Here is a 22,506-nt window from a genome sequence, read left to right as displayed (position 1 = left end):
TTTAAATTTTTCTTCTGCCCCTGAGCTTGAAGAACTATTATAATCTGTAAAGACTTAGCCTATGGGACTACAAAGACCTCAAGCCATGTCTTCTTATATCTAATTTAGCAACATTTGTAGAGGTTCACCACTATGACTTGCCTTCAGTTGATTAATGTGGGTCATAGCACCTCTTGAAGATTACCTCCTTCCTAAGGAAAGTGTGGATGATGCATAATCACAGGGGGGAGTGTCCCATCCCAACAAAATAAGTATCTTGGGAGCATCGAACTAAGTGTCTCTTGAGCCATGCCCTTTGAACCCTTTCAGATCCAGGACTCCATGTTCTCTGACTCCTATCTTTTCCCCATAGCAATAATACAGTACCTGGCATTTTCTCTCATCAAAAAGTATAGATTTAGATTTGGAAAGGACCTGAGAGGTCATCATGTCCAAACCCCTCACTTCTGGGTGAGACAACTGAGATCCAGAGAGCCAGGTACCTGAAGCAGAATTTGAGATCAACCACTCTTGACTACAAACTTAAAACTCTAGCCACTATATTGTGCAAGTCATGCCATCCTTCATTTGATATCATGGTCTTCTTCAATTATGACAAACAGTAACCTATATACACTCTCTAACCACAACATGCAGCCTCTCATAAGTTGTCACCAACTATTGTTGTTGCTATTCAGTCATTTCAGTCTTGTCTAACTCATTTGGGATTTTTTTGGTAGAGGAACTGAAGGAGTTGGTCATTTCTTTCTCTAGATCACTTGACAGATGAAGAAAATGAGGCACACAGGTTTAAATGATCTGTTCAGCTCAAAAGTATCTGAGGCCTGATTTGAAGTTAGGAAGATGATGAGTCTTTCTGACTCAAGGCCAAGTGTTCTATCCACTGTACCACTTAGCCACCCTGAATAAATGTTAGTTATTTTATTACTATTATTATTTTGGAATGCTGATTATTAAGATTTATTTTTATTTATTTCTTTTCTCCTCTGATGTCAATCCTAAACCCACTTCTCAGCAACTCCTTTCTTTAGTCTCTGATTCAGCCCTCTAGCAACAAGGAGAACCAGTTCAACCATTTTCCACTCAGAGTTCCTTCAATACTTGAAGATAATTGCTGCCCCAACTCCTCCATGCCTTCCCACAATATCCCAGATCTTATTTGACCAGAATGGAGTAGAGAGGCGGCTTAGTATATAATAGGTGCTTAATAAATGCTTAGCGATTAACTATTGCCTCTTTCCTCCTAAAGAACTATGCCAATATCTCAATATTGTCTAGGAGAGCATTTTTCTTGTTAGACTCTTCTTTATGATCCACTCTCCTTGAGCCACAACCTTTTTTTTCCTGTTCTTTACTCTTTTCTTTATCTTAACATAGTTGGTATCGTTTTAAAGTTAGCCTCTTTGCCAACCTCACCACACTCCAAGCTTCCAACTCCTGTCATTATTCTTCAGGACCTTTTTCCATCTTCTGTACATCTATTTCTTTAAAAATCTGAGCTGGTCGATGGGTAACTGTATAAGCCTCTTTAAAAAATCCCCCCATGGGGCTGCTAGATGCTGCAATGGATAAAAAACATCCCTCTCTCCTTTTCTTTCCTTCTTAGCCAAACCATCCCTGTGCCCATCAGAGCTTTTGATACCTCTTTAGTCAACTTCCCCTGAAAAATATTCAGCTATGGAATCCTGCCTCTTTTTTTCTCTGAACTCTTTTGAAATCTGTCCTTCTATCTAGGGCACATAGTCCATGGTGGTTGGCTTTATCCTCTTTATCATGAACTGTGCAAAGGACTTTTTTATGTCAGTTCTATTGTAACCTAGAAGTAGTGGGATACCAGATCTGTCTAAACTAGAATTTATTGAATTGGGCAGCTGTGAAAAGCATGGATTGGAGTGAAGAGCAGACAAATTAGGAAGAGGAAATAGGAGTTAATTGTCCAGATGAGAGGTGATGAGAGCCTACACTACCATGGTGGCTATATAAGTAGAGAAGAGGGGAAATTTATGAGAAATATTATAGTGGAAAGAATAATAAGATGTAGGAAACTGGTAGGATTTAAGGGAAGGAATGAATTAGAGAATACAATGAGATTGTGAATGTAAGTGACTGTAAAGATGGGGGTTGCCTTCAGTGAGGTCCTATTCCCTATGTTTGATTTTGTGTATATATGCAAGTTATTTTCACCACTCCCTTCTCCAGTTTCAGCTTAAATGTGCAGATCTTCAACCAAACCCATTTTTACTGACTTTTGTTCAGTATCCTCTAACTCCAACCAGGAACTACCCATCATTCTTACATTTCTGGCTGTGGTCCAGAAATCAAAATCTTTTCCCTAGATTCCATCTTTTAAGCCTTATGTCTATTTGCTATATCTGCCTTTCTTTTCCATGAGTGGTAAAAAAAAAATCTTGTAGCCCTTTAGAATTTTTCCCTTTTATGTTTGCCTGCAATTTTCCTATAACTATTCCCATAACAGTTTTCTTCTGGGGCTCTCTGGGGAACGTTTATTAAGTCCTATCCATCCATCCATCCATCCATCCATCCATCCATCCATCCATCCCTCCATCCAAGAACGAGGTGGACCTCTCTGTTTACCAGATTGACATTGCAGATTGACAGAGGTGAATGCCACCTCTGCATCTATCATCACTAGCTAATCACACCTGTGAACCTACCTCATCATTCTCTGGAACAAAAGTTGCTCCTAATCCCTAGGTTTGTCCAGTAACCCACTCCATACAAAGATCTTGGTGGCTATTTCCCCCAAGTGAGCAATTATCCTTCCTACCTTTATCTGGGAAATGTCTTCTAAATCTTAGACCTCCTGATGCAGGATACAATTCCCCTTGACTTTTATACATCCTTGTCCATCTTCCTTTCCTCCTCAAGACACTGCTTCCACTCCTTCAGGAATGCTTCATTCTTCTTCTGTCCTCTAAGCTGACCAGTCTCATTTGATGCTCTCTGAGTGGTCATGACTAAATTCCTTCTTGGTTCTACTTACCCAGAATAAAACTCCCTTCCATGATGATCCCTCCCCTAAAGGTGTTATTGTTTTGTTTTGCTTTGTTTTTTTGCTATCTCTAGAGTTTAGTACAATGACTCCTGCTAGATGATAGAAACTAAAGTCAGACTTATTCATTGTGAGACCTTGGACAAGTCACTAAGTACTCTCTGCCTCAGTTTCCTCAACTATAAAATGGAGATAATAATACCCTCTCTCCCAGGGTTGTTGTGAGAATCAAATGAAATAATATTTGTAAAATTCTTTGGCCCATAGTTGGTACTTGTTTCTTTTCTTCCTACCACTTTTTCCTCCCATCTGTCACCTATCAATCTCCTTGACCAGGTAATTGCCCATATCATGTCCTCCCACCCAGGAGGCCCCTAAAACTCTCTTCTCTCTCTAGGCAATATCATTTTCAATGATGGATTTAATCATCATCTCTAACCGAATGACTCCCACTTCTACATAGCTGGTTCTAGTCCCTCACTTGATCTCTGATTGTCTGGGCAGCTAGGTGTCACAGTTTTTAGAGTGCTGGGCTTGCAGTCAGAAAAATCTCATCTTCTTGAGTTTATATCAGGTCTCTGATTCTTCCTAGCTGTTTGACCTTGGGAAAGTTATTAACCCTGTTTTTCTCAGTTTACTCATTTTTAAAATAAGCTGCAAAAGAAATGGTGGACTCCAGTGTCTTCACCAAGAAAACCCCAAATGGGGTCATGAAGTGCTGGACATGACTAAAATAACTGAACAACAATTGCCTCCAGACCGTTTTCATTGGGATTCCCCATGGGCATCTCAAACTTGCTATGTCCAAAACACAGCTCATTCATTATTATTTCCTCCAAACCCATTCTTCTTCTTATCTCCTCTACTTCTATAAAGACTGCTGTGATCCTTCCAGTCACTCATGTTGACTGGAATTCATTCTCAATTCCTTACTGTCCCTCATCCCCAAAATACAATCCATTGACAAACCCCATCATTTCTACTTCCACCATATGTCTCATATCTGTCCCCTTTCCTCCTCTTTCCTTCTTTTTCTTCTTTCCCTTTCTCTTTCCTTCCTCCCTACTATCCTCTCCTCCTTCCTTCTTTACATTACAATTCTGTCTCATTTAAATTCAATTCATACACAAGGCATCACCTGTGATGTCTCTGGTCCTTTTCAGAAATGCAGGACAGACAATATATCACCAAATTTTATTGGCTACATTGACTTTTTCTAGAGGATCTAGTTGAGGTCTTCATATTTCCTCCTCTTCTTCCTTCTCTTAGATTAATGCTGGTATAACTATTTGATACTATTTTCATGATATTCACTTTGCCTTGTCCATCATACACACTTCAAAGCAAAATACCTACAGACCCATGAAATGATTTTTCTTGATGACCTGGATAAAATCAACTCTACCACCTCCTTTATTTGCCTCTATCCAGATAATTTGGAATCCCTCCTTCCATTGAGCTGCAACTTGTTTCATATTCTGATTTCATTCATAGTGAAAATATCAATATTGATACTTTTAGTTTCTTCCTTAATAGATGAACTCATTGATCATTGATTGAAGATCTAACAATGAGAACTCCACCTAAAAGGTTCAGTGGCCATTGGATCATAGATTTTAGAGTTTCAAGGGACCCCAAAAGACAATTTAATCTGACTCCCTCACTTTTCATATAGATGTGCCTTCCAAGCATGAGACCCATAGAGATTAAGGGATTTGCAAAACATCACACAACTAATTTGGGTCCATGTCTTTATGATTCTAAGTCTACTCTCTCTACTGTCATGCTGCCTTCTCACTATGATAGAAAAACTCTCTAATGATTGGCACCTACCACCTTCTCTGCCACCATCACTACAGAAATGGAAGGAAGCCAAATTGGACTGAAGGTCATCTTGCATTTCTCTTTATTTCTTTGGTTGCCATGGTCAGAAGTTTTATCACAAAAGCAAAAGAATGAAGTTTAGGAGATCTTTGACTTCTGAATGTCATTTTGGGTATCCTCCAATATCACATGTTCTTCAGGATGTTTGCAGTTTGCTGTAAATGTTTGAATCCATAAATCAGTCTCTAGGTCAACATGTTTATTTCCCATGATTCTTTCTTTTGGAACAAGAAGTTTCTAGAACACCACACAGTGTGCTGTCCTAGGCTATTTTTTCCTTCTATGCCCTTCAAACAGAGTTCCCAGCCTAGTTTAAAATCCTCAAAAGAATGATGATCTTAGCTTTACTTATCCTTAGAGATCCCTTTTCTCCCAACAGTTCTTTCTTTGGGACTACTATAACCATGAACAAGTAATCCAAAAGGCATCAGCAACCCAACCCAGAGTGATATCCAAGATAGAGGGCTTCTTAAGTAGGGGCTTATGAACCTTTTTATATTTTGACACATGTATTCAATTGACTTGACTTTCTTTGCAATCTTACATATTTTATTTTCTGCTATTTAAAACATTATTCTGAGAAGAGGATCTTGGACTTCACCACACTACCCAAGACATCCAGAACACATATGCACACAAAGGTTGAGAATTGCTGATCTAGGACCTAATCCACTTTATAACCCATCTTCAAAGGATAGATTTGAAGGATACTCCCTGAGTCTGTATCTTCAATCTGGTGTCTTTAAAAGACCAGAGGTCAATGGGTTCTCATTGACTGTCTTCTTATCAGCAGAGAGGGTAGAATAATCTCAATGGGGGAATGATGCCAATGGGACCTAATGAGACCATGAGGAGTGTCTGGCTTCCCATACCACTAAATAGAAGGATAACTGTCCTGCAGACTTCCTTCTGAAATCATCTTCACTGGGTAGAGCATTGTCCAAGGGGTGAATTTTTACTCTTGAAGCTTTGGAAGGTTTATCTTTTTCACATACTACAGGACAGCACATATTCTGGGTTTTTGAAGCACCTGATACACATAAAGGAGGCCTCTTTATGTCCTGACTTCACAGAGGACATGACTGATCGACCATTCAAAGACCAAGCAAGTCTTTGAAGGCACCATCAACAGAATAACCAGGCTTGTGCTCAGTAACTCCGGAAATTTTATGTATAACAGTTGAAATAGACCCAAGTTATGAGACTTTGAACAGATTTTATTTTCCATCTTTAAAAATGCTTTTTAAATAGAGTCTTTGAGGGTTTATTTTGCACAGGAATAAAATCCTTTCATTGTAAACTGGTAGTAACTCTGATGGGTATTTACAGTGCAACATTTCATAAAAATTCTAGGTTTTAGCTTTGGCTACAGATCATTAGCTCTAACCTCCTCACATTATGGAGGAAATAAAGAGAAGGAGGAATGGATTTGGCATTAGAGGGCTTGGGTTCAAGTTTTGACTCTGCCTCTTTTTGCCCATGTGTCATTTGGCAAAGTACATTTTGTACATCTTGGTTTCTCTTTTTTGAAAAGTGAGTGATACTAAATTGGAACATCAGATCCTGACAGTTGTACTTAATATCTGTGTGACCTTGAGCAAGCCACTTCTGCCTCTGAGTGCCCATCTTCCTCTAAATATAAATTCCTGTGAAACCAAGGAAGTCCAGAGAGGGACTTGCTCGAGTTTACCCAGTGAGTAACAGAGCCCTGGGCTGCTCTGTTCATTTTACCAAACTATTGGACCCCATTAGGGGTAGCTTGAAAGGGAGGGAGGGAGGGAGAGAGAGAGAGAGAGACAGAGAGACAGACAGAGAGAGAGAGAGAGAGAGAGCATGAGCTAGAACTCATTGTGGTGGTGAGGGTAATGATTTCTTTGCCCCTACTTTTTATAATCAGTATTATTCAGTTTAGTATGATTTTATAGGGACAGTGATTATTAGTATTATACTTATCTATTAATATACAGTTAGTCTAGTTATCTAATGTTTTCCTTGGAATTACATGTTCTCTATATATTCTATTAGGGATGATTAGATAAGATGCTTTCTTCTAATAGACTTTAAACTTTCGACTATAAGCTGTAAGTTCACTAACCTGAGATAAGCTGTCTTGTCTAACTAAAAGATTGTTTACTAGAGGATCTCCAACCTTTTGGCCTGTCAGATCAGGGCCAGTCCTTTAGGACCAAGGCCAATGTGGGCAAGAAGTCCAGAATATTCCTGATCTCTATATCCTTTTTTGTTTAATCACCATGACCAAAATCAGGGTGGGTGGGATGATTTGACATGACATAGAAAGTCCCCCCAACATATTTTGTACCACCCTCTCTTGCCCAACATGAGGAAGTGCCCATCATGACCACTTACTCAGCAGAGATGACCCTTGTCTTGTCTAACCTGTACCCATCATGCTGATATGATGTCTAACCCTCTTGGAGGGTCAAGAGCAAGGTCTATCAACCTGTGAGACTTTGTATTTTACTTTGCCTTTTCTGTGTCTCTGGCAACAAGCACTATAAAATTAGGGTAAAATTAGGGCCCAGGAGACAGGAGACATCCCTAGTAGTGAGGAAGATCTAAGGTCCACTTCATTGGAGCAGGCAATGGATCCTTTAATAAAGTCCTGTTGGCTCTGAACTTTGCCTTAGTTTCTTTATTATAGATTGAGTAATTTTGAACCCCATGTTGGTGATGATGACATTTTGCCTATCATTATACCCCTGACAGCCTCTTTAGCATACTCTGTGTCTATACACCTTCCCAATGGTGTCAAGTGGATTGAGCATTGTGAATTTGCCTTCTTCTTGGGTACTGTTGAGGGCTTCTGGATATTTGTGCAGGGATCTCCTGCACAAAATTACATGGACATGCAATCTCTAGACAAGTAGGATGAAGGGAAGGAGAGAAGAGAGAAGCAGACCCAGACAGATCTAAAAAGAAACAGAGTCAGAAAAAATTAATTAATTACATGTAGCTAAATTATACTTTTGTTTCTTTTCAAGGTTCTTTGCAGGTGGATTCTAAGTGTGAAAAAGAATTATCGAAAGAATGTAGCCTACCATAATTGGCGGCATGCCTTTAACACGGCCCAGTGTATGTTTGCTGCATTAAAGTCGGGGAGAATTCAGGTAGGAGCCCACTACCTTCTTTTTTTAGGTATTTGCAAGGCCAATGGGGTTAAGTGTCTTGCCCAAAGCCACACAGCTAGGTGATTATTAAGTATCTGAGGCTGGATTTGAACTCAGGTACTCCTGACACCAGGGCTGGTGCTCTATCCACTGTGCCACCTAGCCACCCAAGCCCACTACCTTCTTGCTTTGTTCAAGGTCATTTCTCTGACTTGCTTCATTTTTAATGACTGACAACACTGGAAATGTGGTTTAGTCCATTGCACTTATATTCCAAAACAGAAGTAACCATCCAATACATACCGTAGGAGGAGTTGAAGGAACTGCTCTGAATGGAAAAGACTTGGGAGCTTGTGAATACTTTCTCTCAAGGTTTGAAAGGATGACATTGGAATGAGAGATTAGACTTGTTCTCTTTGGTCCCAGAGGCCAGAACCAGGAACAGGGATGTTTTGAGAGGCAAAATGGGTTTGATGTCCAGAAAACCTCATAATAGTTGTTCTTCAGTTGTTTCAGTCATGTCTGCCTCTTCATGGCCCCATTTGGGGTTGTCTTGGGAAAGATGTTGAAGCACTTTGCCATTTCCTTCTCCAACTCCTTTTACAGATGAAGAAACTGGAGCAGATGGGGTTAGGTGATTTGTTCAGGGCCACCGAATGAATAAGTGACTGAGGCCAGATTTAGATCCAGATCGTCCTGTCTCTGGACCAAGCACTGTATCCATTGTACCACTCAACTGCCCTAACAATTAAAGCTTTCAAAAGCTGGAATTGGAAGTAATGGGGGTCCCATTCCATGGGAGTGTTAAGCACAGAGTGATCTACCACTCAATGAGCATGTGGTAAAAGTGGTTGTTTCTCAAGTTCAGATTGGACTAGATACCTTAGAGATCCATCCAAACTTGAGGTGTTGTGCTCTCTTAAGTTCTACAGTTTTTATTACTATTGAAGGAAGAACAAAACAGCATTTGGCCTCATTGTAGTTGCCCTTTGGTTGTATGCAGAATATTCTTATTTCCGTATTCTCTGATTTCAGTCATTTGGTGTCCTCTCCTCCAGTGCAGATCATAGGTCATTTGAACCTCTACGCATGTAAATGATCTTTCATCAAAGGGGCTGGTTTCATGTAATCTTATCATGTATACCCCAAGGATGAGAATTAACCATTGATATTGTTGTTTAGTTGTTTTTAGTCATCTCTCTCTCTCTCTCTTTGGGACCCCATGAAGGCTTTTCTTGGCAGAGATACTGTAGTAATTTTCCATTTCGTTCTCTAACCCATTTTGCAGATGAGTAAACTGAGGCCCTAGGTCACATATCTCAGGTCAATTTTGCATTCAAGTCTTATTGACAATAGAAAGTAGTATTAATGATGTTAATAGGAAAAAGTGGCATTTCTTCCCTCCTTTATTCATAACCTGTAAAAGGTCAGGTATTCCTTTTGTGCTTGAGAGATGTGGATTCAAATTCTGGCTCTATTACCCATGAGGTGTGTGACTTTGGACACATCCCCTAGCCTTCTAAGCTTCATCCAGTCTTCTCATCTATAAAGTGAGATGATTGAGTCCTGATTCTGCACCTTAATAACTGTGTGATCCTGCATGAGTTCAACCTTTTGAGTTGAAAACAAACCCTATGTTGATTTTATCATAGCTCTGATTAAAATGTCTAAGTTTTCAAAGTCAAATTTTGTATTATAGAGACAATTTTATGTAGGTAGATATTGGTAGAGAAGATTGTTACCTTAAGGAATAGCAATTATCACTGTATTGTTCAGGCACTTTTAAAGAAGTATAAAGAAATAAATGGGTGTCTCAGTTTTCTCATTTGTAAAGTAGATGGTTGGACAGGATGATTTCCAATGGTTCATCTGAATCTCTGTAAGGAATGCTGATTCTTTAAGACTGTCTGCTTATGGTGCAGATGCCAAAGGTAGAGAAAGTGTCTTTGGGTAAAGGAGAGATTTGAATCAACCATTAAAGGATTTAATCTATTGCTGCTGCTACAGATAAATATTTTGATGCAGGAAGCCACCAGGCTGCCAAAGTTTACTCACACTGGCCCAGATCAGAAGCAGAGCAAATCAAACCTTCTATGTCAATTAGCCATGGCCACAGTCTGTGAGTGAATGCTGCACCTCCAGGCTAAGCAAGATGGAAAGGCCAAATCCAAAATAAATAAATAATAAAGTTGTCAGTCTTGCGGGTGGCTGGTTGTATCAATATCACAAACCAGGTAGATACATTACATTTTAAGTCACTGATTACATTAATGGAAAACCATCAGTAGGACTTCAGAGTTAGAGAAAAAGGGGGACGAAAGATTTCCCAATGGAATTTTCAATGGACTTACCCCTGGGATTCTATGAGAGTTTGATTGTAACCATCTGGGGCAGTTTGAGTGTAACCATATGGTGAATGGTTTATCTCTGGGAATCTAGACCTACCAGTGAGAGGGCAAAAGGGAGTGGGGAAGCCAAGTTAAAGATTAGCATGTGTTCATACCACCATGCTAGGGGTAATGTCACACTGCATTGGTAGTACTCTCACCCACTGACAGCTAGGATAACATTCTCGTCATGAGCAACATTTTTTTCATTTTAGAAAGATTTTATTTATTTTAAATTTTATAATTTTCCCCCATTCTTGCTTCCCTCCCCCCACAGAAGTCAATTTGTCAGTCTTTATATTGTTTCCATGCTATACATTGATCTAAGTTGAATCTGATGAGAGAGAAATCATATCTTTAAGGAAGAAACATAAAAGTATAAGAGATAGCAAAATTACATAATAAGGTAATGTTTTTTTCATTAAAGGCAATACTCAAACTCCACAATTTTTTCTCTGGATATAGATGGTATTCTCCATCGCAGATAGCCCAAAATTGTGGCCAATTGTTGCACTGATAGAATGAACAAGTCCATCAAGGTTGACCATCACCCCCATGTTGCTATTAGGGTGTAACAGTGTTCTTCTGGTTCTGCTCATCCCAGTGAACAACATGTTATATAGAAGGGATCTCATTGTCTGTTTTTAGAAATATCCTTTTGAGCTAAATTCTGGGCTTCTTTGATTCCCAAAATGATATTCTTGCTTTCCTGCAGGAAACCTGTTGGATTAAAAAAAAAAAGGAAAAAATACAAATACTATTGAATAGAATGAGATTAAGGGTCACAGCGACTGTCCAAAGGAACAGGTAAAGATAGCTGATCAGAGGACTTTAAAAGAGCACATCTCTACAGCAAGGATGTTTCCAGATCCCAGGCAGAAATCTTAATGGTCCTCTGGCCTCTTCTGCTAACTTGAGGAGACCAATTAAATAGGGTCTGATTCTATAATGTGACAGATGAAGTTGTTTATTTTTTTTTAAGGAACTTCAACAGACACTGTTTAAATAGAATTTTTATACAGGAAAAAAGTAATAGAAACATAGAGATTCACATATGTGTGGATATATGAAAAGCTGGTGACTTAACACAGCACCTCTCCCCCACTCCAATCCAATCCATGTGCTTGTCAGGGCATCACCTCCCTGATGTCATAGTCTTCTCTGAAAATAAAGACATCATCATCATCATCATCATCATCATCATATATACCTATATGCAATGCATACATGTATATATAATATATGTATATTCCAAATAAATGTATCTTAATTATGTGTATAAGTTTTGTTAAAAATCTGAAAAGTTACCCCCTGTCTCTTGTTTCATAAGCTTCAGGGTTTCTTTGTCTAGATTTGACCAGAAAGATTGTTTCAAAACACTTGGATAAAATGTCTCCACAATAGTTTTCTTTTTCTAGCCAAAATTATGCCAGGTGTTCCCAAAGTCTTGGTGCATTTTTAAACTGTTAAAGTTTATTATGGGGTAAAATTCTATGGAGAATGTATGAGGTTCCCTCTAGTTTTAAATCCAAGAGTTTATTTTGTTAATTTTCCTGGTTATAACTTCTTTAGTGCTAGCTACATCTTTGAAAAGAGTTAAAGTTTGTCAACTCTCCATCATCCTTCTGAATAAAAGAAAATATAAAGCACAGATTTCACAAAACTGTTTTCATTCATTTTAATACCTTTTGACAGTCAGATTTTCTCTCCTCTCAAAGACCTTTTGGATAATCATTACATGAGTCTATGGTCTTAAAAGTCTACCTCAGTTGTATTCAGTAGGGAATGGATGCAGGGTGTTTAAGCAACAAGACAAAGTCCAGAGAATTCCAAGGGTTCTAGGTATGTCTACCCCATAGCTGGTTCATGGAGGCAAGATTGATTGCCTCAAATGCTGGTGTCATGGTTTTCTGAAGGGACTGGAAAGATATTCCAAAGGATCTTAGTTCCATCTTTCAATGAAGGCCATTTATAACCAGTGTCACCCATGAGGTTGAATTGTGTCCAATTTGTTTCAACCTGAAACTTGTTTTATGGTGTTCTAGGTATACCAAGATACTCTGGGGCCAGAATGATGAGCATATAGCTTAGATATTGGGCTCATGTCATCAAAAATGTATCCATACATCCTCACAAAGTCCAATGAATTCTCATATGATTCTCTTCCCAATGGACCTAGCATTCATGTCTCTTCATCTATATGTTCTCCTTGTATGTTAAGAACCAACTGACTGACCTGGAGATCCTGGCCCTGCTCATCGCAGCCCTGAGTCATGACCTGGATCATAGAGGGGTAAACAACTCTTATATACAGAGGTAAGTAAGCATGTCTTCTGAGGGCAAGGGGCAGAGGGCAGAACTGAGGCTTTGGAGCTAATTGATGGCCTATCTTTCTTCTTTCAAGCCACAGGAAATATTTGTTTCCCATCCGTCCAATAAGCATTTATGATCCCCTACTATATGCTTGGAGATACAATGAATAAAAAGATAGTCCCTGCCTTCAAGGAACTTACAATCCAGTGGGTACTTCTTTACCTGAAATATCAAGATGGATCTTTTTTCCAGTTATGGAGTAATTTAAAGATTACAGAGTCTAACTCTCTTATTTTGCAGAAGAAAAAACCAAGACCTAGGGACTAAGTTATGGTAAAGCTGGGATCTGAGCTTGAGTCTTTGCTCTGATGAGGCAATAGGCAGTAATAGATAGACTGCTGATCTGGGAGTCAGAAAAACTTGGATTCAAATCCTGTCTCTGATTGCCTCTGTTTCATTATCTGTAAAATGGGAATAGAAATAGCATTTCTCTTGCTAGGTTGTTGGGAAGATCAAGTGGGATAATATATGTAAAGTGCCTTAATATACTATGTAGATGTTGGTTATTATAATTATGTTACTTAAGAATAGTCATGATAATAATGTTAATAATAATCTTGTCAAATGGAGAAGAATGAGATAATCATCGGATATAGATAGATAGATACATACATACATACATACATATAAGGAGAGAGAAATAGAGAGAACACGCTAAAGCTTGTAGGGCACTTTAATTTCTTTATTTAATTTGAGGCTAAGAATAGCTACCACAGGAGATATTATTTCCGTTTTACAGTTGAGAAGCCTGAGGTCCAGCCAAGTTAGTTGTCTTTTCTGGGGATATTTGTATCACAGAGCAGGCATTTAATAAAGGCCTATTGGTTATTGATTCTTGTGTCTCACTGATAGTAACAATAATAGTAATAAATATTACCTAGCATCTCCATATCTCATTAATGACATGTTTGCAAAGTGATCTCCACAGATTAGCTCCTTGGGTCCTCCTAGCAACATTGTAAAGTAGATTTTATTGTTATACTCATTTGAGAGATGAGGAAACTGAGTCTCAGAAGTACAATGATTTACCCAGAACCACCCAACTCGGCATTTTCAGGGGCAGAATTTAAATCAAATTTCAGCCCAATAAACCATATATATTCATTCTCTCTCTCTCTCTCTCTCTCTCTCTCTCTATCTCTCTCTCTCTCTCTCTCTCTCTCTCTCTCTCTCTCTCTCTCTCTCTCTCTCTCTCTCTCTCTCTCTCTCTCTCTCTCCTCTCTCCCCCCCCCCCTCCCTCCCTCCCTCCCAGATTGTAAGTAAGCTTCCTGAGGGCAAGACTGGTTAACTGTCTTGCTTTTTTTTTGAGTATGTCCAGTGTTTAGCACTCTGCCTGGAAAACACCAAGCATTTAATAAATGCTTCCTTTATCTATGCCAAGCTGCTTTCCCAGTCCAAATAAATGGAACAATAACTTATATCTTTTTTCTTTTCCTGTAGACATAACTTAAAAGAGGCCTAAGAGGCAGTATGCTATGATAGATTAAAACTTAGACTGGAGGCTCTGGAAGAATAAGATTCAAATCCTGCCTTCATCTCCTACAAGCTCCCCTTTGGCCATCAGCAACTTACCCTAAACCTTGGTTTCCTCATCTACAAAATGGAACCCCTTGGGCTTGTTTTGGGGTTGAATGGGATGTTTACTGAAGAGTGCCAAAGAAATTGCAGAGTGCTTTGTGATCATAAGATATTGTTACTTTCCCATAACTTCAAGATAAGTTGGAAGAAAATAGCTTTGTTCTATTGACTGTCCATTAGTGCCTATCAAAGGAATGCCTTCATGGGCAAGTGAGAAATCTCTTATCCTCCTTATCCTCTGTCACCAAAACTTAGTTCTGATTCTTGCCCTGAAGTGAATAATAACATGTTGATTTTGCCATAGTTCTGATTTTTTAAAAAAAAAATCTAAGTTTTAGCAATCCAATTTTACATTTTAGAATAGCTTTATATAGATGGATAGATATGATTACAGAAGAATGCTATTTTTGTAGGGGTTTTTTTTGCAAGGCAATGGGATTAAGTGGTTTGTACAAGGCCACACAGCTAGGTAATTATTAAGTGTCTGAGACTGCATTTGAACTCAGGTCCTCCTGACTCCAAGGCTGGTGCTATATACACTGCGCCACCTAGCTGCCCCAGAAGAATGCTGTCTTAAAGAAATGATAGTTATCATGACATCTCTTGCTATCTAAACAGTTGTATACATGTGGAGATAAATAATTATTTCAACAGATAAATAAATCATAAACAGTGTCTTGGGTTGATCTAGTCATGAGAAAAAAAAACATGAAACCATTAGCCAAGTGGCAAATACTGAGATTTGCTGCTTAGAAGACTGTTGTTTTGCCCAACCTTCCTTCTGATGCATCCCTTGCCCCAGGTATTTCTTCAGGTGCCATTGGAGTCAGTGGCATCACATTCAGTAAGAAATAATATAGGAGATATCTGAAAAGTGTGGGGGGATAAAAGATCTGTAGAATAAAAGCAGATGCTTTGAGGACACAGCTACCATTGCTTTGATCACCCTGAGAAATATTTGTGACCCCTATCAGCTGCTGAGATCTACAAAAGGGGGCCACCCCTCACCCAAAAGCATACCATCTCCTCCACGCACAGCCAAAGATCATTCTATTAGCCATAGACCAGAACCTTTCAGTTGTTTTTTGTTTGGCTCTGTTTATTTAAAAGTACATGTCTCAGAAAACATCTGGTGAGACGTCATCTCCATTTCAGAAAATGTCCTGGGAAAAAAGACAGTAATGCAAAAATCACTGGAAAGCAGGCAGTTTGAACTCCATCATAACATTTTTTCTTTCCTCTTTTTAATCTTTGAACATTTCCAGGGATTTTCTTCTTTCTAAATCCCTGTGGTTAGAAGAATCATGGGGTGAGGAGAAGGGACTCAAAATGTTCCCAGGATAGTTCTCTTTTTGGTGTCCTTGCTGCATGAGAGTGACTGGGTGGCACAGTGGAGAGTTCTGGGTCTGGAGTGAGGAAAAACAGAAAGCAAATCTTCCTCTAGTGCTCTACCAGCTCTGTGACCCTGGGCAAGTCACTGTACTACTGACTGTCTCAGTTTCCTCAATTGTAAAATGGTGGTGAAAATAGCACTTTCCAGGATTGTTGTGAGGATCAATTGAGATCACATTTGTAAAACATTAGCTTAGTGTCTGGCACACAGGCCCTTAATAGGGGCTTGTTTCCTCCCTTCCATCTCTCTACCTTGGGCATCTTTACTGTCTGTTCTCCATGCCTATGAGGGCTGTTTATCTGTCTCTGTCTCTTATCTGTCTGTCTGTCTATCTCTTCTCTGTCCCTGCCTTCTTCCCTCTCTCCCTCCTATGCTTCTTTCCAATCCCCAAATTCTACCAGAAGCCTTTCTCAGAGCTTCTAACACTGGCACCTCCCTTCTAACGTCATTTTCCATTTATTCTCTCTATATATGATGTGCACATAATTATTTGCATGGTGTCTCCCCACAGTGGACCATGAATTCCTTTTGAGCAGGGTCTGTGGGCTTCTTTTTGTATCTATTGTGCTTAGCCCAGAGTAGGCACTTTAGCCACGTTTGTTGCTTTAACTTGGTGATAGATTTGACACTTGGCTGCAGAAATAGGATTAAAACTTCAGAAATTCATTGTAGTTAATTTATTTTTTGGTATCTACTTTGTGCAAGGTACTGTAGATATAAAGACAGAAATGAAGAAGGTCCTGCCCTCAGGGTCCTCCCACTAAGAACAGGATTTCCTATATCAATAGGCTGTTAGGAAAAGCTCTCATTTGTGACTCCAAGAAGCTGTAGCAGGAGAAGCAGACACACCTTAGAAAGCCATCTTGGCAGATGGACCTCAAATCCTCAGAAAGTTGGGAAGTGTCTTCTCCAAGCATGGGAAGACTTCCCTCAATGGATTGGTTGGATGAGAACAATTTGTTTCAGTGACCATGAAAACTGGTTGAAGCATGGGCATTGTGAAGTGCTAGGAGTTTGGTCAGATATTGAGGGTGCCAAGATCATTACCTGCATCCCATCACTGGTCCTCATGACTTTTGTCCTGCCATTAAACTTTGATGATTCTGAAAGGAGATGAAGGTCAACTCTGTCTCATTTACATCCAATTCACATATGCAAGTCAAAAGTTCACCCTCATGGTTTCACTGGTCCCTTTCAAAAACAGAGGAAGAACAATGATTGGAAAACAATCTACCATCTACATATTTTTCTATAACATAGAACATTCTTGACTGATATTGGGATCAGGACTGCAGAAATAAGACTCAAACTTCAGAAATTCATTCCAGTTAACCTATTTTTAGTATCTATTTTGTGCAAGGTACTGTAGATATAAAGACAGCAATATAGAAGATCCTGCCCTCAATAATCTTATATGATCCTGAGAGATCTAGAAGGCTTCCCAAAGTAGTGACCTGCTGAATGTATCCTTGAAAAAAGCTAAGAATTCTGAAAGGTAGAGATGAAGGTGAAGAAGAAATGGTCACTTCTGGTACTTTCAATAACCTGTGAAAAGTCATGGAGGTTGGCAATTGAATGAGAAGCTAGAAGAATACCAGGATGTGAAATATATGTAGAAAATTCTGGATCTAGACTAAAGGACTTTGAAGTCTAAGATAAAAAGTTCTATTTGATTCTAGGGCAGTGGGAAACCACTGAAGAACCTTAAACAGGGGATTGACATGGTTAGAGCTGTATTTTAGGAAAATTATTTTAGCAATAGTTTAAAAAAGAACAAGGAATTGTGCAATAGAAGGTTGTTGCTATGATCTAGATGAGAGATAATGTCCTGAATTGGGGTTCTACTATGAGTGGATAAGGATTGAAAGTGAGTGAAGTATCAAAGAGGGCTCTGTATTTATGGCCCTGAGGGTCTGGAAGGATGACCGTAGTCTCAACCAAAATATGGAGGAAGGGTTTCATCGAGGCACCACATTTAGACTCTGTCCTGATCTGCTAAAGTACTAAGGAGTCAAAGTTCAATTTCAGATATATTCAAGAAACATTTTAAAATTTAATTTCTTTAACAAAAATCTTTTTGTCTCACCAACTCCTCTTCCCTGTTAAAAAAAAAAAGTCAAACAAAGCAAATTTCCACATTGTCCATGTCCAAAAATGTCTGCCTCATTTCCTCATCTGGGTTTCATCACCATTCCGTAGAGAGATTGTTAGCACAACTCATCTCCCTTCTCTTGGATTCACACTTGGTCAGTATTGATTTGACTTCTTATAGCTGTTAAAAGGGATTGTTTTATGATATTATTGTTATTCTATAAACCCTTCAGTATATATTGAGCCTCCTGATGCAATTACATGAGACTTGATAAAGAAGACATAATATTAACCCTTGCAACATAGGGTTTGGATTTGGGTTGGGTTTTTCCCTTCATACAAGGGTCATCTTTTGGAGACAGTCTTCTTTCCCCCTATTTTTTTCCTTTAATGGGAAAAGTAGCTAATTCATCTGAGATTACCTTGATTTTAAGGGGATGTTAATTTTTAAGAACAGGAGACCCTGTGGGCAAAAGGATGAAAGCTAGATCGCCAGTGGGAAAAAGTAATGAGGAAAGAAAAGTTTCTATGTCACTTAGACTCTAACCATAAAGTTTCCATATCACTTAGACTTGGGCCTTTTATGTAGTCAGGAAGTTCTGCTTATTCTCAAACTCCTAAATCTTAATGTCTTAGGTCAGAATAAGATGCATCATGACATAATAGATGAGAACCAGGCTCAGAACCAGTACAACGTGGTTCAATCCCCACCTCTGAAATCTACTGGCTGTATGTCCCTGGGGAAAAATTATTTTATCTCTCAGGGTTCTAGACTAAGGGTGCCAGGCTCAAATTATAGAACCTATATTGACTTAAGAAAACCTCAAATTAGCCCCATCTGTGTGGTATCTTTAAAATTCCTTAGAATTTATTTTTAAAATTTCTCAATTACATTTTAATCTGGTTGTTCCCCATTTTAACTTGGTGACCCCAAGAAATCACCTGCTCTAGGTAACTCAAGAATTCTAAGATACAGAGGAAATATAGTCTGTGCTGGTTAGAAGGAGTTTCTTCACCTGGGAGATGACTCAATCAACTAGTCCCTCCCTATCTCCCCCCATTAGAGGCTAGAGAAGAAGTCTCGTATTTCTCTTGATCTTAGACTGTGATAAAGGGGGAGAGGGCCCACCTCCAAAAGATTTTAGGGTCTAGTTGGAAAAACTATGTTGAAAGGGATGAAGGCAACAAAGGTGACAAAAATGATGATGGTAATAACTGACCATTGTATACAGCTTGAAGATTCACAAAATCCTTGTATATATTATTTCATAAAAAAGATTCATCCCAAAGTCCTTAGAATCCAGAAGTCCCTGCCTTAGCTTCTTTATTAGTTGGTGATCCATTGCAATCTCACTTTCTTCATCTATAAAAGGAAAATAATAATAATACTACCTTCACAGGGTTAGTTGTAAGGATTTACACCTAACAAGCCTTCATGCTCTGTTAAAATGTGAGCTAGCATAAACTTGTTTTTCATTTGATTCTATCATTCCCATTAGCAGAGGATAAAACTAGACTTTAGAAGAAACAATTGATTTTCCCAGGATCATACAGCTAGTAAGTGTCAGCTTTGGGATTTGGACCCAGAACTTCCTGACTCCAAAGCATTGTTCTAATCACCCAAGTATGCTGCTTCTGGGATGCTAGATAGGATTGGCATTGAAACAAGATGAGCAGAACACCAATGTGTATGTGTGTGTGTGTGTGTGTGTGTGTGTGTGTGTATGTGTGTGTGTGTGATATACATGAATATATCACACACATGAAAAAAGTGCAGAAGTATGTGGCATAGTCAACAGCTGCTATGGGAGTTGGGAAAGGTATCAAAGGAAGAAGGCCTTACTGTCACAAAAATACTCAAGTTTGAATCCTACTTTTGTCATATAACAGTGTGACCATGGATAATTCATTTAATCTTTCTGATCCTCAGTATCTCCAACTATAAAATGGGAATAATAATTTTACCTCTTGCCTCCCAGGGATCCTAAAAGTCCTGTAGAAATGGGATTAATCTTTGAGGGTACAACTTGGGATAAAGGGGAGTCTCTATAGAAAAAAAAGGAATCCTGTGGGGCATGATGGGGGAGAAGAGGCTAGAAAAGAGTAAGATTGAGGCTCAAGGGCACATATGAGGATTGACATGGAGGGAGAAGGAGAAAGGTTTGTAGTTAGAGCAATGTTCTTAAAAAATATAAATTAAAGACATTAGAATGGGAAGAAGAACAGAACCACTATGAGAATATTTGATAGGAAGATAGGCAGCAAATGGAGATAGGGTTTTCTGCTTTAAATAGAAATAGAAGAACATATATATATATATATATATTATATAAGCTTATTTATTATATGTCCCTCTTACTGTCCATCTCCTAGAACAATTTTTTAAATGAAAGCAAGAAAAATCCTCATGATAAATATATTTAATCCAGTAAAATAAAGCCCAACATTGGTTGTATCTGAAAATAAATGTCCATTTCTGCATTTCAAGTCTATCACCTCACAGACAGTAGGGAATGGGTGAAATGTTTTATCTCTAGTTAAATGGATTCCTGGTTTTTCAATGCACTGGTTGAGTTCAAATATCTTTGAATGATGCTTTTCTTTACAATGTTGTTGTCATCGTGTAAATAGTTTTTCTGTTTTTGCTTTTTTTTTCTGCATCAGTTAATAGAGTTCTTCCCACTGGCCTCTGAACTTGTCCCCTTAATCATTTTTTTAATATTGCAATACTTGTTCAGCTCTTCTTCAATTGAGCCTTCCCTAGCCCACCCCAGTTTCCCTTTCCACTGTTTGGTTACTATTAGAAAAAGATGTGCTGTCTATATATCTTTTTCTCCTTTCTTTCATCTATTTCAGGTATAGACTTAATAGTTGTTTAGTTGGGTCAAATATAAGGCAGAGTTTAGTGAGTTTATAGAATGACTTGTTTTACTATAGTCCCTCCAAAAGTCAGTTAGTCAATAAGTTAGCATTTATAAAGTGCCCACTATGTACAGTGCTAAACACATTGTTATTTCCTTCTTTATCATCTTTGCCAATCTGAAAAATATGAGGTGGAATTTCAAAGTTGCTTTATTTTGTATTTCTCTTACTATTAGAGATTTGAAGCATTTTTCTTGAAGTTGCTGAATTTGAACTTTTTTGAAAACAGTTTTTCTATAGCTTTTGATCATTTATTTATTGGAGAATGGCTCAGTCTTATGAATTTGAATCATTTCTTCATATTTTTGGATATGAGACCTTACTAGAGAAATTGACTTCAAAGGCATTTTTTTCATCAATTGTAATTTTAACTATATAAGACTTATCTGTGCAAAAATTAAATCATCCATTTTATCTCTGTAATCCTTTATATCTTTTGTTTGGTCAGGAACTTTTTCCCATTCATAGATCTGAGATGTAATTTCTTCCTTCTCTTTATTTACTTATGATATCATCTTTTATGCATCCCCTTGGCATTTATTTTGGTATATGGTATGAGATGTTTGTCTATTCTTAATTTTTGCCCAACTACTCTTTAGTTTTCCCAGCAGTTTTTGTCAGATAATGAGTTTTTATCCTACTAAGTAGGATCTTTGAGTTTATTGAAAATTATATTTCTATATTTTATTTCTCCTGTATGCTCTCCACCTGATTTGTTCCAATGATTGACCTCTCTTTTTTCAACCAGTACCAAATTGTTTGAATGATTATCATGTTGTAGTATAGTATAAAATCTGGTTCTGACAAATCAGCTTCCTTTTCCCTTTTTAATTATTCCTCTTAAGAATCTTGACCTTTATACCTTCACAAGAATTTTGTTATGAGTTTTCTAGCTCTACAAAAATAATAATTCTTTGATTGATACTGAATAAAACAGTTTTTGTTATATTGGCTCAGTCTACTGATGATCATATTTTGTAATTGGATTTATATAGTTGATTTTGCTTTTTTAAAAAAGTTCTTGCTTACAATTTTCTCAAAATTTTTGTTGTTGTTTTAACATTCTCAATATATCTCTCACCTATCCATTAAGTCATTGTTTATAACAAAGAATTATTTAAAGGACAGAAGTAAAAGTTATTTAAGAAAAATCAACTAACACATCAACTTGGTCTAGTAGTCTGTTCATACTCTTCTTATTTTTACTTTGAACTCAACCATAGTCATTATAAATTAAGGTTCTTTTCATTACTTTTCCTTTCATTTGTGATGTTATAGTTATTGTTGTAGCTTTTACTTACCTCATTCTATATCAGTTTATATGAACCTTTTCACGTGCTTCTCCATATTCTCCATATATCTCATTTCTTTGAGTATTCAGGTAACTTTCTTTTTATTCATTCCCCATTTTTTGATCATCTTTGATTGTAGTTCTAATCTATCAGAAAAAAATATTGTGATAAATGTTTTGGTATTTTATCTTTAGTGTCCTAGAGACATATGCTTAATAGTGGTGTCCCTGGGTCAAAGGCTAAGGGTATTGTGGCCACTACTTTTATTATGATTCCAAATTGACTTTCAGAATGACTGAAACAATTCACAGTTCTGTTGTTGTTTGTCATGTCTGACTCTGTGACCCTATTTGGGGTTTTCTTGGCAAAGATACTAGAGTGATTTGCCATTTCTTTGTCCATCTCAATTTACAGATGAGAAAACAGACAAATAGGGTTAAGTGAC

At 38.0% G+C, this 22,506-nt stretch overlaps 1 protein-coding gene across 6 annotated transcripts in view; it reads left to right on the top strand.

Annotated features, from left to right (window-relative positions):
- PDE5A (phosphodiesterase 5A) overlaps positions 1–22,506 on the top strand; it is a 181,075-nt gene that overhangs the window by 132,639 nt on the left and 25,930 nt on the right. For 5 of the 6 annotated variants that reach the window (XM_074228323.1, XM_074228322.1, XM_074228324.1 and 2 more), the window contains exons 13-14: positions 7,900–8,025; positions 12,634–12,728. In XM_074228323.1, the coding sequence (XP_074084424.1) occupies positions 7,900–8,025; positions 12,634–12,728 (221 nt within the window). The remainder of the gene's footprint in view (positions 1–7,899; positions 8,026–12,633; positions 12,729–22,506) is intronic. The other variant, XM_074228327.1, reaches the window with a different exon arrangement.

Source organism: Macrotis lagotis, chromosome 3 (genome assembly GCF_037893015.1).
Source record: "Macrotis lagotis isolate mMagLag1 chromosome 3, bilby.v1.9.chrom.fasta, whole genome shotgun sequence".
NCBI lineage: Eukaryota > Metazoa > Chordata > Mammalia > Peramelemorphia > Peramelidae > Macrotis > Macrotis lagotis.
The sequence above is the reverse complement of the archived record's forward strand: the minus strand, read 5'-3'. Positions and strand labels throughout refer to the sequence as shown.